The sequence below is a fragment of the Cucurbita pepo genome, chromosome LG12 (genome assembly GCF_002806865.2).
Source record: "Cucurbita pepo subsp. pepo cultivar mu-cu-16 chromosome LG12, ASM280686v2, whole genome shotgun sequence".
NCBI lineage: Eukaryota > Viridiplantae > Streptophyta > Magnoliopsida > Cucurbitales > Cucurbitaceae > Cucurbita > Cucurbita pepo.
This window is the reverse complement of record NC_036649.1, coordinates 159250-174896: the sequence shown is the minus strand read 5'-3', so window position 1 is coordinate 174896 and position 15647 is coordinate 159250. Positions and strand designations below refer to the sequence as shown.

The 15647-nt window shown below is 35.2% G+C and overlaps 2 protein-coding genes and 4 non-coding genes across 13 annotated transcripts; all 6 read left to right on the top strand.

The window, feature by feature from the left end:
• Positions 1–470: 470 nt before the first annotated feature.
• On the top strand, positions 471–588 carry LOC111807838. Its single transcript, XR_002816986.1, has one exon. It is a non-coding gene; the product is annotated as a U5 spliceosomal RNA (small nuclear RNA).
• Positions 589–1251: 663 nt separating this feature from the next.
• LOC111807860 lies at positions 1252–1369 on the top strand. Its single transcript, XR_002817003.1, has one exon. It is a non-coding gene; the product is annotated as a U5 spliceosomal RNA (small nuclear RNA).
• A 512-nt stretch (positions 1370–1881) lies between these two features.
• On the top strand, positions 1882–10166 carry LOC111806955 (SNF1-related protein kinase catalytic subunit alpha KIN10-like). 7 transcript variants are annotated; one of them, XM_023692507.1, is made up of 12 exons: positions 1882–2083; positions 3269–3366; positions 5568–5766; positions 6162–6346; positions 6445–6627; positions 6721–6852; positions 7001–7186; positions 8288–8377; positions 8470–8553; positions 8897–9037; positions 9266–9508; positions 9770–10166. In XM_023692507.1, the coding sequence occupies exons 1-12, from the start codon at positions 1915–1917 to the stop codon at positions 9881–9883; spliced, it is 1824 nt and encodes a 607-aa protein (XP_023548275.1). In that variant the 5' UTR covers positions 1882–1914; the 3' UTR covers positions 9884–10166. The 7 variants fall into 7 exon arrangements, with proteins under 7 accessions (XP_023548275.1, XP_023548277.1, XP_023548280.1 ...); XM_023692509.1 differs by having other exon boundaries at positions 1883–2083; positions 3269–3360; XM_023692506.1 differs by lacking the exon at positions 1882–2083 and adding an exon at positions 2870–3073.
• LOC111807841 lies at positions 2210–2326 on the top strand. The gene has a single exon (XR_002816987.1). It is a non-coding gene; the product is annotated as a U5 spliceosomal RNA (small nuclear RNA).
• Positions 10167–11029: 863 nt separating the features above from the next.
• Positions 11030–11147, top strand: LOC111807837. Its single transcript, XR_002816985.1, has one exon. It is a non-coding gene; the product is annotated as a U5 spliceosomal RNA (small nuclear RNA).
• A 477-nt stretch (positions 11148–11624) lies between these two features.
• Positions 11625–15590, top strand: LOC111807507 (probable 26S proteasome non-ATPase regulatory subunit 3). 2 transcript variants are annotated; one of them, XM_023693252.1, is made up of 9 exons: positions 11625–11764; positions 11865–11957; positions 12144–12334; positions 12444–12572; positions 12661–12797; positions 12948–13002; positions 13083–13193; positions 14135–14374; positions 14754–15590. In XM_023693252.1, exons 2-9 carry the CDS (start codon positions 11876–11878, stop codon positions 15264–15266), a joined length of 1458 nt encoding a protein of 485 aa, XP_023549020.1. In that variant the 5' UTR covers positions 11625–11764; positions 11865–11875; the 3' UTR covers positions 15267–15590. The 2 variants fall into 2 exon arrangements, with proteins under 2 accessions (XP_023549020.1, XP_023549021.1); XM_023693253.1 differs by having other exon boundaries at positions 11845–11957.
• The last annotated feature ends 57 nt before the right edge of the window (positions 15591–15647 follow it).

Genomic DNA, 15647 nt, shown 5'->3' with positions numbered 1-15647 from the left:
TTTAATGGTTAGATAAAAGAAAAAATATAAAAAAAGAATGATATATTATAATTTGTAATAGAATATATAATTATAAAAAAGCGGGGTAAAAATTCCTCACCACTCTTATTTTTATTATCGGTTTAAATGAAATTTTTTTTATCTCATTTGAGAAAGACAGTAAATTTACATCTGAATTGTTTACAACAATCAGAAGTGTGAGGACATAAACAGTTGACTTCACGTACACATTCAACACTACTGAATTACATAAATAATTTTAGAGTTGAGATTTGAATTAAATACTAAAATTGTGCGTTTAAATTTATTTATATTTGGATGGATAATCAGATAGTATAAGTGATGGATGAGAGGGGAGGCCCATTACAGACTCCGGCCCATTAAAACGAGATCCCACATCGGTAAAATCTAAATTTTCAGCAGTCTAGTGGAGTATAAAATGGGGAGCCGTAAATATAAACAAATCACGCAGCCGGAGGTCGAGTACAAAGCGAACTATTCTTTCGCCTTTTACTAAAGAATACCGTGTGCTCGTCCCATTCACCGGCATACGCCTGTTTTTGGAGGGATTTCTCTTCCCCGAGGAGTTCCCATAATCCAAGTTTAATACCTTTTCAGAGTTTTTAGCTTTAGTATGTATTTTACTAAAGTGATTAGATCTGATTTTTATGATATAATCTGTTTTTATCACTCTCTTAGTTAAATATATTTGTACGTTAACAGTTCTCTCTTCCGCAACTTGGCCTCATAATTAAGGGTCATTGACATACTACAAGTATACAACTGACTTTTTAAATATGATTATATAACAATTTTAAAAAAATATAATTATAAATCAACATATCAATTTTTTAATATGAATCATGTGATATTATTGAAAATTTATATGAATGATGTGATATTATTAAGAAGTTATTTAGGGGTTCTTTTTATTATTTAGCTTAGTTTATTGTTTAGTATGTTTTGTTAAACAATAAACGAATAAGTACATAAAAAAGAACGTATTGCATGTGGTCTTTACTCAAAAGGGTTATTGTAAAAAGGGTTGTTTTAGAGTCGAGATTTGAATTAATTACTAAAAATTTGCGTTTACATTTATTTATATTTGGATGAATAAGCATAAGGGCCTGTGGGAGGGAGGCCCATTACGGCCTCCGGCCCATTAAAACGCGATCCCACATCGGTTAAATGAATTTTTCAGCGGTCCAGTGGAGTATATAATGGGGAGCTGTAAGCCCTCTCAAATCACGCAGCCGGAGGTCGAGTACAGAGCGAACTATTCTTTCGCCTTTTACTAAAGAATACCGTGTACTCGTCCCATTCACCGGCATACGCCTATTTTTGGAGGAATTTCTCATCACTGAGAAGTTCCAACAAGCCAAGTTTTAATACTTTCTTTCAGTGTACTTTTAATATTTATTTTATATTAAGGTTTGCTATGTTTCTCAAGACTAATTAGTTAATATTGCCATTATTTTTTTTAGTTAACAAGTTCAATAAATTTGTATTTGAACCCAATTCTTTCGCGTTTGATGTAAGGAAGATTCCCAAATTTAATGAAAACTTAGGTTTAATGCATTGTACTTTTATAACTGCGAATCATAACACGCCAACTCATCACTAATGATCCTTTACATATATGGGTCACAAATAACTCATGACCGATGGCAGTTCAACGAATTTCTTTTTTAAATATGTATATATGATTTTTGGAAAGTTTACTATTTAGATTATAATTACATATCACAAATAGCTCATATTTTTTAATATGAATTACATATCAAGTTTACCATTTGTATGATTTTTGAAAATTTTAAATTAAAAAAAAAAAAAAAAAAAAAAAAAAAAAAAAAAAAAAAAAAAAAAAAGAAGGAAAACAATGAAATTGTAAATAGTATTTGGATTTGGAAAGAAATGAAGAAAAGGAGTTTCTCTCTCTCTTCGAATCCAGTTCCCGGTCGTTGCGCTCTCCCGCATCGGTCCCAACATCCATCGCCACGCCCCGTCGCGTTCTCCCTTCGTTCGCAGCCAGCATTCAACTCTGTCTTCCTCAGATTTACACTTTCCATCACCCTCACTTCAGGTTTTCTTCTCCTCTTTTTCCTTTAACACTCGTATAAGGGTTTTTCTTCTGTATTCACAGACATTCATAACGCCGATTCTCACTCACTTTCTCCTTCTTGTATGTCTTTCTTTTGATTTTCTGTTTTTTCTCTTTTCATCNCAGAGCGAACTATTCTTTCGCCTTTTACTAAAGAATACCGTGTACTCGTCCCATTCACCGGCATACGCCTATTTTTGGAGGAATTTCTCATCACTGAGAAGTTCCAACAAGCCAAGTTTTAATACTTTCTTTCAGTGTACTTTTAATATTTATTTTATATTAAGGTTTGCTATGTTTCTCAAGACTAATTAGTTAATATTGCCATTATTTTTTTTAGTTAACAAGTTCAATAAATTTGTATTTGAACCCAATTCTTTCGCGTTTGATGTAAGGAAGATTCCCAAATTTAATGAAAACTTAGGTTTAATGCATTGTACTTTTATAACTGCGAATCATAACACGCCAACTCATCACTAATGATCCTTTACATATATGGGTCACAAATAACTCATGACCGATGGCAGTTCAACGAATTTCTTTTTTAAATATGTATATATGATTTTTGGAAAGTTTACTATTTAGATTATAATTACATATCACAAATAGCTCATATTTTTTAATATGAATTACATATCAAGTTTACCATTTGTATGATTTTTGAAAATTTTAAATCCATTAAAAAAAAACCCTTGAAATTGTTTGTTAATTACTTAGAGTAGAACTTCAAATGTGTGAAAAAAAAAAAAAAAAAAAAGAAGGAAAACAATGAAATTGTAAATAGTATTTGGATTTGGAAAGAAATGAAGAAAAGGAGTTTCTCTCTCTCTTCGAATCCAGTTCCCGGTCGTTGCGCTCTCCCGCATCGGTCCCAACATCCATCGCCACGCCCCGTCGCGTTCTCCCTTCGTTCGCAGCCAGCATTCAACTCTGTCTTCCTCAGATTTACACTTTCCATCACCCTCACTTCAGGTTTTCTTCTCCTCTTTTTCCTTTAACACTCGTATAAGGGTTTTTCTTCTGTATTCACAGACATTCATAACGCCGATTCTCACTCACTTTCTCCTTCTTGTATGTCTTTCTTTTGATTTTCTGTTTTTTCTCTTTTCATCTGCGTTGAATTTCTCCTATTGATTGTTTTCTGTAATTTTTAAGGTCTCTATATAGTTTTTCAGGTCCCAATTTGCTGCTTTGTAATCCATTTTGTTTCGATCTCTGTCCGGTGCCCTTCTTTGAATCTCGCAGGAGTCCTTCTCGAGGTTATCGTTATGTATTTTCCTATTAATTTTGATCTGTGTGGGTAATTTCTGCTTATTTTGCGAGGGTTGCTTGGATGGATTTTTTCCTTAATAACTTGTGCTGAATTTGGGGTTTTTTTTGATGTTTGAAGTGAGTAAAAATTACGGAAAGCTATGTATGATGAATTTGGGAATTTGTGATGTCGTGCTTCGGTAGTTCTATCAACTTTAATGAATTAGTATGAAATTCGATGGTAATTGAATTCATCTTATTGTGTTCGTGGTAAGTGGAATTATGGAAAGCAGTCGAAGTGGGTGCAGTATGTTTTTTTTCCCGGGTTACTCAACTATCAAAAAGTTATTCTATTCCTTTCCATCTATACTATCCACAGTAAAGCTTTAATCGTGTTTGTCAGAAGAGTTTTGATTTTTCTTTTAAAAGCTAGGTTTGAGAATCCCCCTTGAAAGAGATTCTATATGGCCAGTGGTGCTCTACAGTAACATGGATTTGAATGAGCTCTGGTGGTTTACCTCAACTGATAACAAAATCAGAAGGAATTCCCCTTGGGAGTTTTTTTGGTGAAGTGTAAGAGAAGGCGTCTGCATTCGCTTACCTGATAATGGGGAAAACACTAGTTTCAGGTTTAATGGTTGTGCAGCTTATAAACTTCTGACCGTTTTCCTCCCAGACTGTACCCAATTTTGTGCTTTAAAAAACTAAAAACGTGGCTATGAGTAACCTATGAGATGGGATGAAAGTGTAAGCTCTTCTTCCAGAGGCCTTTTTTATGAAAGGGAAATTGGGGGATTAATCAACCTCATCATCCTTTGTGTTGATGTTGAGTTCTTCTGTTGGAATTTGTAGTTGGGGGCCTCAACATGGGAAAATGGGATTCAAAGGAGATATCCTCACATAAGCTCATCTGTCTTTTCTGCATATGTCAGAATCAAGGGGAGATTCTGGATCATTTCTTGCTCCATTGCCCTTATGCCCAAGCCTTCTGATTCTCTCTTTCGCAAAATTTGGATTGCTTTGGCGCTTCCCTCAAAAAGCCTTGGCAGCTCTAGAGCTAATCTTCTTGGCCGTCAATTTTTTATAAAAAAGAAACATGCTTTTGGGAGGGGTCATTGGGAAGAAAATATAGAATTTTTTAAAGTGACTTATAGAGGTATCAAAGAAGTCAGAGATACCATACATTCTAAGTATTTGGAGGGAAATTTTGGCTATCGTGTAGTTTTCTTATCACCCACTCTTTTGTACTTCTTTTTCTATCAATGAAGTTTTCTTCTTCTTATTTCTTTCTTTCTTTCTTTCTTTCTTCTTCTTTTATTTTTATTTTTATTTTTATTTTATTATTTTATTTTATTTTTTATTTTTTATAAGAAACGGATGTATATTGAAAAAATATAAACACCAACAGCCTAAGGGAAGAGGGGAAGGAACCTCCCTCCCAAACAAAAGTTACTGGAGTATGACCTCCCAATTTCAGAGGTTTGAGCTAGGCTATTGTTACACAAGAATTCAATACTTCTAAGACACTATAACAAATGGGTATTTCGTAGGAAAGTGCAAAAAGTTTCTAAAGAATAAGACTTATTTTCTAAGATTCTCCTGTTTTTTCTTTCCAAGTCTCCCAAACAAGCACTTGCAAAGCACAACCCCACAAAATTCTATGTTTTCCTTTTAGGTCTCAGCCGTTGAGGGCTTCTAAGAGCCAATCCTCACAATCATATCTGGACGGCATACACAAAATCCAAACGCTCTAAGAAGAAGGTCCCACCCTCTCAAAGCGAAAGGGCATCTAAAGAAAAGATGCTTGAGGCTCCTGTCCCTTCAAAAACAGGGACAAACTGAAGGAGAAGTATACTCATTATTAAGCTTCCTTTGTAGCCTTTCTTGATTGTTTAAGCTTTTATGGACTAAACTCCATAGCAAAACTTTAATCTTTTTTGGCACAATAAACTTCCATATCATAGTTATCATTGGCGACTTGAGATTTTGAGTAGATTCGTGTAATTTTCTTGTCACCCACTCTTTCGAGAGTGTTTTTTCTAACTCCCTTGGAAGATGCTTGTAACCCTTTATATGTTTCTTCATGATGCCTGGAATAACCAATTTCATTCATTTCTATCTAACAACTTGGTGCTATCATATTCTCATCTCATATGAAAGATATTTTTTTTTCTTAAACGTTGATCTCATTTCTTATTTTTTACCATTTTTGTAGATCTGTCAAATGGATGGACCAACTGGTCGCGGTGGTAGTGGCATGGATATGAATTTACCGAACTATAAACTTGGAAAGACCCTTGGCATAGGTTCATTTGGGAAAGTGAAAATTGCCGAGCATGCTTTAACTGGTCATAAAGTTGCTATTAAGATCCTTAACCGCCGAAAGATAAAAAATTTGGACATGGAGGAAAAAGGTTTGATTCTTTTTTGAATTGTATGTACTTTCAATCTTGAAACAATATCATAAAATTTATGAATCTGTTGAAAAGTCTGTCAATCATGATTTCTTCATTTTGATTTCAAGGTTTGTTTTATAAGTACAAGTTCAGGTTAAATTTCTGAAGGGCGGCAATCTACTTACAAGTTAGAACTTTTAATTTCTTTTGATGGTTCCCTCCATTCCATCTAACCCCACCACCACAAGGAAAAGTTGTGCTAATCCGCCTTCATGGATTTCAAAAATTTGTTTACATTCACCCTTTTTCATGATGAACGTTTCATTATTTTAATTTTTCATTGTAATTTTTTATGAAGTTGGTTTGGGTCTGGGAAAGGCTTACACTTTTTTCTCACTATGAAATTGGCGCAGTGAGAAGAGAGATTAAAATATTGAGGTTGTTCATGCATCCTCACATTATACGGCTCTATGAGGTTATAGAGACTCCAGCAGACATTTATGTTGTGATGGAGTATGTAAAATCTGGGGAGCTCTTTGATTATATTGTAGAAAAGGGAAGGTTGCAGGAAGATGAAGCCCGTAATTTTTTCCAACAGGCATGTTGCAATTGTAATTTTAAACATTGGTTGCGACTTGCTATTCGTCTTATCTTCCATCTTAGTTATGTTGTGGGAAATTCACCTTCATGGAACAGATAATCTCTGGTGTGGAGTACTGCCACAGGAATATGGTAGTTCACAGAGATCTCAAGCCGGAGAACTTGCTTTTAGACTCAAAATATAATGTGAAGATTGCTGATTTTGGTTTGAGCAATATAATGCGAGATGGTCACTTTCTGAAGACAAGTTGTGGGAGTCCCAATTATGCTGCCCCAGAGGTATGTTTGTTGCAGTGCAGTAACTCCCAAGGAGCAGTTGCCATTTTGTTGTTGGGTTTCAATTTAACAATCATAACTTTTTAATATAATTAGGTCATCTCCGGGAAATTATACGCTGGACCTGAAGTAGATGTGTGGAGTTGTGGTGTCATTTTGTATGCCCTTCTATGTGGCACTCTTCCTTTTGACGATGAAAACATTCCCAACCTGTTTAAGAAAATAAAGGTATTTCTGTATTTATTTCGTTTAGCTTAATTTTTGTTATGGCTGGAACAAAGTTTCTTGGTGANTTTAATATATACACCTTACAATTCAAACCGTCTCAGAAGTGATGAAGACTCCAAATCTTAACTAAAATTTTGCTGTCTTTTAGGGTGGAATCTATACTCTTCCAAGTCATTTATCATCTGGTGCTAGAGAACTGATCCCTAGTATGCTGGTGGTTGACCCAATGAAGCGCATCACGATCCCTGAGATTCGCCAGCACCCATGGTTTCAGGCTCATCTTCCACGCTATTTAGCCGTGCCTCCACCTGATACAATTCAACAGGCGAAAAAGGTTCAGTACTAAAAATTTAAGAAGGATCCTTCAAAAATATTCTCTAAACAATTTCTTGAAAAAATCTGTAATTTCTTTAAACATTCATTTTCTTGTATTTCATAGTACTATACTCTATCATATAGAAGCCTAAAAAAACCTTTGCATTTTCTGCACTTTGTAAAGCTCGAGAGGTTTTTTTCTCTTCAATTAACCTTGTGCTCCAAAACCTACCGATTACTACTTTTTATTATACCAACTCTGTTTTCATGATTTTATTGGCAGACAAGCGAACAGTTCATAGATTTATTTATTAATTTTTTTAGGAAACAGAATCGTTTCATTAGGTTCCTCAGGAGATTTTATTTTTTTTTAGGAAATTTCCTGACATATGAGAACATTTTTAGAGCTTGCACACGAAGACCTCTGAATTCACTATTTTGGATTATAGACAGGAAAAGACTACTAGAAATGTTATTTGATTCTGTATTCTTTTCTTAGTCTTGAGACTTCTAGGTCTGAATGTGTTCCTTCGTTTTCCCTTTCTTCTCAACATAGTTGGACCATATAATTTCCTCTTTTCTTTTGTTATGTAGTTCTCACTTAAAATTAAGATTAAAATATATGTCGACCCAAGTTGCAGTTGATAACTTTTTTTTTTTTGCAAACATAGGTTTGTCTACTACAAGTTTCTTATTTCTAAAATTAGGGCTTGTTTGGAAGTAAGGTTTTGAAACTTGCATTATTCAAAATTTAGAAGAATATATTTATGTAGAACTTGGTAATATAGTTTTTTGAAAACAGATTTCAATGTAGAAAATAGGAATGATACTTTACTGTTCATTCCTCATGCATTTTTTAGATATAAAAATATTATTGGTAGGATTACTCGGCAGTTATTAGCAGGCCATTGCCTTGCTTCATTAATAAGGCTTTTGGTATGTAACAAAGAGTAGAACCAGTCAATCATATAACTATCCAATGTACTCAATATCTATTCTACTTCATAGGATAATTAAGTTCTTTTCTGGTTTAGCAATATAGGTTCTTAATTGCTTATTTCTCTTGTCCAAGTAATTAAACTTTTTCCTTCAATTATTTTACTTTATTTTATTTTTTCAGATTGATGAAGACATTCTTCAGGAAGTTGTAAAAATGGGATTTGACAGGAATCAGCTGGTGGAGTCTCTTCGTAACAGGATTCAAAATGAGGTGGCATTATTAATTAGACTTATTCTCTTAAGAAACTTGAAATACTTCCTTGCTAGTTACTGATGGTCGTTGTTATTGATAATATATGTCAGGCTACTGTTGCTTATTATTTGTTGCTGGACAACCGGTTTCGTGTTTCTAGTGGCTATCTTGGAGCTGAGTTTCAGGAGACTATGGTATTCATGTTCTTTTTCTGGTCTGATAGACACGTAATTCCTTTTTATACTATTATAAAAAGCATTCCACCCAGCCTCCAGAATGCATCTTCCTGAAGATTTCCATATTCAGTGGCAAAAGAGAAGAAGTTTGGGAAATTTTCTGGCCCCATCTTGTGGTGTATTTCTCCTGTATTTTGTTTAACTATTGTAGTTTCAGTTGAATTTTTTTTTTCCACTTGTTTTATTAAGTATTAAATTTTCTACATTTTTCTTCTTTAAAAAAGATTCACTATTAGCCATTTCTATCATGTTAGTATTTGTGCAGTCCAACATATATTGTTTTATTTTTATTGTTTGGTAGGAAACCAGATTCAATTCTATGCACCCTGGTGATCCTACAAGTCCTGCTGTAGGACACCGGCTTCCTGGATATATGGATTATCAAGGAATGGGCCTAAGATCACAGTTCCCCGTTGAGAGGAAGTGGGCTCTAGGATTACAGGTTCGTTTCTTTGTTTTAATCTGTTTTGGTGCCTAACTTTTAATGAGGCATTCTTGCCATTTCTGTAATGTTGGCAGATAGATCTATTTAATGCTTGAATTTTCGTCTTATGGATGCCTATAAGTTGTATGTGTGCGCATGGGTACTGAGTTGCTTTTCTGAGTAACCTAGTAACTGATGTTGCCCAAGTTACGGATTATGATTGTACTCTTTGGTCTAACTTGGCAGTCTCGAGCTCATCCCCGTGAAATTATGACCGAAGTCCTTAAGGCCCTACGAGAGCTCAATGTGGCGTGGAAGAAGATTGGGCACTACAATATGAAATGTAGGTGGTTACCTGGAATTCCAGGCCATCATGAAGGCATGATTAACAGCCCTGTGCATAGTAATCATTACTTCGGGGACGAGTCTACCATCATTGAAAATGACGGCGTAGTAAAATCGCCGAATGTTATTAAGTTCGAAGTTCAGGTATTCTTCTTTCTATTGGGGCATTGGAAAAAAACGTCCCATTTTCTCTCGTTCGAAAAGGTTTACGTATTTTTCAATATACATTTTCATCCCTTCCCAGCAACTAGGACCTTTGACATTACATTACCTAAGGTTGATTTATTCTTGAGCTTTTTCATGGATGAGTTGTTGCTATTTCATGATAATCTATAGAAAAGATAATGTCGAGGGCTAATTACATCGCATCATTCTCATTTGTTTTTGGCTGGATTTTGTTGTCAGCTGTACAAAACACGCGAAGAGAAGTATTTGCTTGATCTACAGAGGGTTCAAGGCCCCCAGTTTCTTTTCCTGGATCTTTGTGCTGCCTTCCTTGCGCAGCTCCGCGTCCTCTAAAAAGCACATAATTTTAACGCATGGGATGATGAGCTTGTGAATAAATGTTTCACAAGCATCACTTATTTATATCATCTTACAGAATCTTAGTTCCTCTCCCCTCTTTTAGATTGATAGTCCAGTCTTGTGTAAATCTGATTTTCGGTAGTAGAAGTTGTCGATCTCAGCGTCCAATATCGATTGGTGATGCCTGTTACCTTGCCCTTCTTCATTACCCCAAAAAAAATCTATTAAACTTCTTATGAAGTGTTTGTAACTTAAAGACATTCTCCTCTTTCACCTACAGCATCTCTCATCTGTGTCGTATTCTCTTCGTCGAGATTCCTGAAAGCGTTTCCTCTTTGGTAACTCTCTCTGAAACTCGCACTTGGAAGTTCTTTTAGTAGTAGGGAACAACGTGTTTTTGTTGAACATCAGTCGGATTAATTGGTCATGACATTTGAGGGTTAGTTAAGAGTGGTGCACCTTTTGTTATTATATGATGAAATGATGAAATGTAGAGATTTAATATTTGAAAAACAAACTTATAGGCTGAAGTGTTGAAAATCTACCATTACTGTTCAATTATATGATAGGAGATGAAAACCTCATGTAGTAAATAACAGTAGTATGACGTTCTCAAAAAGTACTCGAACAATCAAAACTAGTGTACGATGATAATTAGTTCAAGTGGCCATGTGAGTAGTAATTCTAAAGGTGTTGGATTGAAAGTTAGAGATCTTGACAACATAAACCAAGAACATATCACAAGCTAAGAGTGTGTCGTTCTAAAATTAGATAAAATCAACTTTCACCCAAACATTAGTTTAAAGAAAAATATAACCTAAATTGAAGAGGTCGAATAGAAAATGTCTTATCACATTCTGATTCATATAATAGATAACATCATAGCAACCAATTACAATTAGGACATTTGCTTGCAAGATGTCACGAATTATAAATTTTAACTGTATCAATTAAGTTAATAATATAACGTAATGAATTTACATGTTAGGACAGAGTATAATAGCAAAGTGGAATTTTGTTTTGGGCCATCAAAGTGCTTGGTCCATTAACATTAGCTCAGTCCCACATCGGTAAAGTTGCAAAAAACGGACACCTCTTGGTAATATAAAAAGCCGCTTTGCCAACTTCTTCAAATCACGGAGCCGGGCGGTGAGCACATAGCGAACTATTCTTTCGCCTTTTACTAAAGAATACCGTGTGCACGCCGCATTCACCGGCATACGCCTATTTTTGGAGGGGTTTCACTTAATTGAGAAACTCCCACAACTCAGTAAAAAATCATTTTATTCATATTAATATTTTAATGTTTAATTTGATTTGCCATGGTGAAGATAACTTTAGTTAATGATCATTGTTATGACTTCCAGAGTTCATTGATTACAATATTTTGATACAATTATATCATTATATCAATGAATTTTAAAGATTTATTAATGATATTAGGAACATGATTAAATTTTAAAAAATTATAATAACATATTAGAGAATTTTTTTACCCCCATTTCTCTGATGGTATCTTGTGTATTAGTCCTAGCGCTTAAAACTAAGCTTTATTCTCATGATAGCGTTGTTCTATGCCTTCGATGAAAGCCACCAGAGGTTTTCTTATTATCCACAGTTAGAATCGGACTCTTGTCGTATTAAAAAAATTATATATATAAAATTAAACTTTTTTTTTACAAAATTCAAAAATACCGATTAATAGCCAAAGCGACGTCGTTTTGTAACACTTCGATTCGCGCATTGTTTGCTCCTTTTCTCTTCTCACATTCACTGAGGGTTTGTCTTGCTGAAGAAGAAATTTCAAGAAACCCTTGCTTCTTCATCTCTGATCCATTTACACGGCGAAGATCTTGTTCTTTCTCTCGATTTCAGGTCAGATCCACTTGAACTATCGATTTGTTTCTTCCTTTTTGTTTCGCCACCGAAATTGTTGTTGTTTTACTTTTATGTAGTTTGTGAGATTTCCATACAGAACTTGCGAAGATGACCCAAGACGCCGAAATGAAGGAGCTTCCTGCTCCATTGCCGTCTTCGTCCTCTTCAACTTCCCCCTCAACTCTTCAGCGTAAGATAATTTTATCTGTATTTTTTAGTCTTGCTTTTGCGTTTTGTTTATTTGAATGCGACTCTCTACTGGGGATTAGGGGTTGGGATATCTTTCAATTTTTTTTATGTTTGTTCTTTAGGGCTTTCATTCAATCCTTAGAGTGCCTGGTTTTTAAATTTCTTAGTGGTTTCTTCTTTCAATCAGTTTTGAAAGAGATTGTATCGCTCATTGAGACTGGTGCCTATGCCCGGGAGGTTCGGCGCATTGTTCGTGCCATTCGTCTGACTATGGCCTTGAGGCGGAAGTTGAAGCCTTCTGTCCTTTCTCAATTTCTGAATCTTGTTCTGCCCCCAGGGTCAGAGGTGCACACTAGGTTATCGTCATTTCTCCCAAAGGTACTTAGAAATTATTAGGAAATTTTGATTTTCATCAGCATAATGCAATTTGAGTTATGGTTCATGGTAGTAGTTTTCTGAGCCTTCAAATTATTGCACAATTGCTTAGGAGGACGACTTTGAAATGGACGTTGACACGGCAACACAAGCTCCTGTCAAACACCCCCTGCCCGAGATAGAGATATTCTGCTACTTGATTGTGCTAATATTTTTTATTGATCAGAAGAAATATGACGATGTGAGGTTTTATGCAAAGGAATCAGTGTTTTTCATATTTTTCCTCAACTCTTGGCTAGTCATCCTGAGCACTAACTGAACATTTTCAGGCTAAGGCTTGCGCCTCAGCAAGCATCGCACGGCTCAAGAGCCTAAATAGGAGAACAGTCGATGTTTTAGCATCCAGGCTCTACTTCTATTACTCCCTCAGCTACGAACTCACTGGCGAACTTGCTGAAATAAGGGGGTGAGTTTTCATCTAAAACTGTAATAGGGTTATGGTAGTTAAGTTTACGCCTTTGTATGGGTCTAGTGGTTTTAATTCGGAGTATATAAATGAGGAGGAATGTTTAATTGAATATATTAATCTTTTAACGTGGAAAACTTTGATTGGCAGTAACCTCCTAGCACTGCATCGCATTGCAACCTTGCGCCATGATGAATTGGGTCAGGTAGTCCTTCAAACCTTTTCGGTGCATACCACCCGTGAGTTCATTATGGTGTCTTACGTATGGACAACAATGTCATGTAGGAAACCATCCTTAACCTTCTACTTCGTAACTACCTCCACTACAACCTCTATGATCAAGCAGAGAAGTTGAGGTCCAAGGCACCCCGATTTGAAGCTCACTCAAATCAGCAGGCGAGTTCTAANATTTCTTTTTGTCAAATGATTTTCAAATCTTCCTATCTTTCTCATCTATTTTTTTTTTCTTTTGATTTTGTTTTGTTGAGAGTATCTGTAGGTTCTTAAAAGATTTTTAATCGGTTCTTAGGTAGCATTGTTTTCCGTTGAAATGCTTGTAGCAGATGTAACTTGGCCATCATTTAAATAGTTTAGATCTTGTTTTGTATGCAATTTAAATTATGTTTTATGTTTTTGGTATCCATATTTTGGATTTGAAATTTTAAACTGCATAGTCAAAGAAAAGTAGAGAAAAGAAGACAAAGCCTTTAAAATTGTCGTATTTAACTTTATTAAGTCATTTCATTTTTGTTAAATAAAATAGGTAGAACATAATACTATTATAAATCATATGATATTGTAAAATAATAATTATACAACATTTCTAACATAAAACATGTACGTACATTATTTAACAATAGTTGATATTCAACCTAATAATTATTTGGTGACTACAACTATTTTTTTCTTTATAATTATTTAAAAAATTATATTTATAGTATATAAATATATTATCAAACTCATTTTGAACAACTGATTAAACTGGGGTCCATTTTCTAAATCTTCTACTAAACATATATTTGAAAACACTGAAAATGTAAAATATAACTTTGTTCTTCGTTGAATCCACTATTTTCAAGTTAATATTTTCAGATAACAAACTAAATGCACCATTAGGTAACTCGATGTTGAAATTGCTAAAGTTGACATGATTAGCCATGTGCTTATGAAGTTTTAGAATATAGCAGTTGTGTAGTATGTGAATTCATAAGAATCTAAGCATCATATTTGAAATTGTAGGGATGTTTTTCTGAGGTAGATTTTCTCGCCTTTTTTAGTATTAGAACTTAATTTATAAGCTACAATGCTAGATATCTCATAATGATTGGTTATTACAGTTCTGTAGGTACCTATTTTACCTTGGCAAGATCAGGACCATTCAGCTGGAGTATACAGATGCAAAGGAGTCTCTTCTACAAGCTGCTCGGAAAGCACCCATTGCAGCTCTTGGATTTCGAGTGCAATGCAACAAATGGGCAATCATTGTTCGGTTGCTGCTAGGAGAAATCCCTGAGAGGACCGTTTTCATGCAGAAAGGCATGGAGACAGCTCTGAGGCCATACTTTGAACTTACAAATGTAATTTTTCGATACTTTCCAGTTATTTTCTTCCATTAAGTTTAAAGTTTGTATGGAATCATTTCTTTTTTCTCTAACAAAAAATGAAATATTTGTTTCTTAGAAAGGTGAGGATGAGGGAAGCGGAAATGTTGTGGTAATGTAGGGAATCTTGTTAGTGGGAACCATATGTTAGTTGCCGATAGTATAGGTAATTACATGAATGGGTAGATAAGATGCAGGTGGAGGGATAACATAGGGGGGATATCTTTGGCTCAAGTGTTAATTTTGGTTTCGAATTTTCCCAAGTTCATGATCAAGTCAAGATAATGGCAGTGTGATTCCAGTTTATTATACTTTTTCTTAATGTATTGTTACCAATGTTTTTTTTTTTTTCCAGGCTGTGAGAATTGGTGACTTGGAGCTTTTCAGAACTGTTGCTGAGAAGTTCTCCAGTACTTTCAGCTCAGATCGAACCAACAACTTGATCGTGAGACTGCGACATAATGTCATTAGGACTGGGCTTCGCAACATTAGCATTTCTTATTCGCGTATTTCTCTGGCTGATGTTGCTAAAAAGCTTAGGTTGGACTCCCCAAATCCTGTTGCTGATGCTGAGAGTATTGTCTCGAAGGCAATCCGAGATGGAGCAATCGATGCAACTGTTGACCATGCGAATGGATGGATGGTATCCAAGGAGACTGGTGATATCTACTCGACCAATGAACCTCAGATGGCTTTCAACTCGAGAATTGCATTTTGCCTGAATATGCATAATGAAGCAGTTCGTGCCCTTCGGTTTCCACCAAATTCACACAAAGAAAAAGAAAGCGCTGAGAAAAGGAGAGAGAGACAACAGCAGGAGCAAGAACTTGCAAAGCACATAGCTGAAGAAGATGACGACGACTTTTAGCTTATTACATAATCTGGGAGCGATGGTATGAATATTTGGTGCATTAATGAATCAGAATTGCTGGGCAGAAAATTTTGATGCATTGGTTCAGATGAGTCCCGCCCATTTTCTTTATGTTTGTAATGCAACTCTTTCATTCGTGGAATGATGCCCATCTTATACTTACCCTTCTGAATTGTAACTCACCTTTGGGATTGCATCATGTGCAAGTACAATATTTGCTGGTAGGAAGATTGTTCTTGTAGTTGATGTAACGTTGGTCGGTTTTACTTCTACTCGCCATCTCGATGGCCTGCTGTTAATTTTAGCGTTGCATTTGGTAAATCATGGCCATATCTTGAAAGCATTGTTTTAAAATAACAGTGTCCCAGCTTACACTTG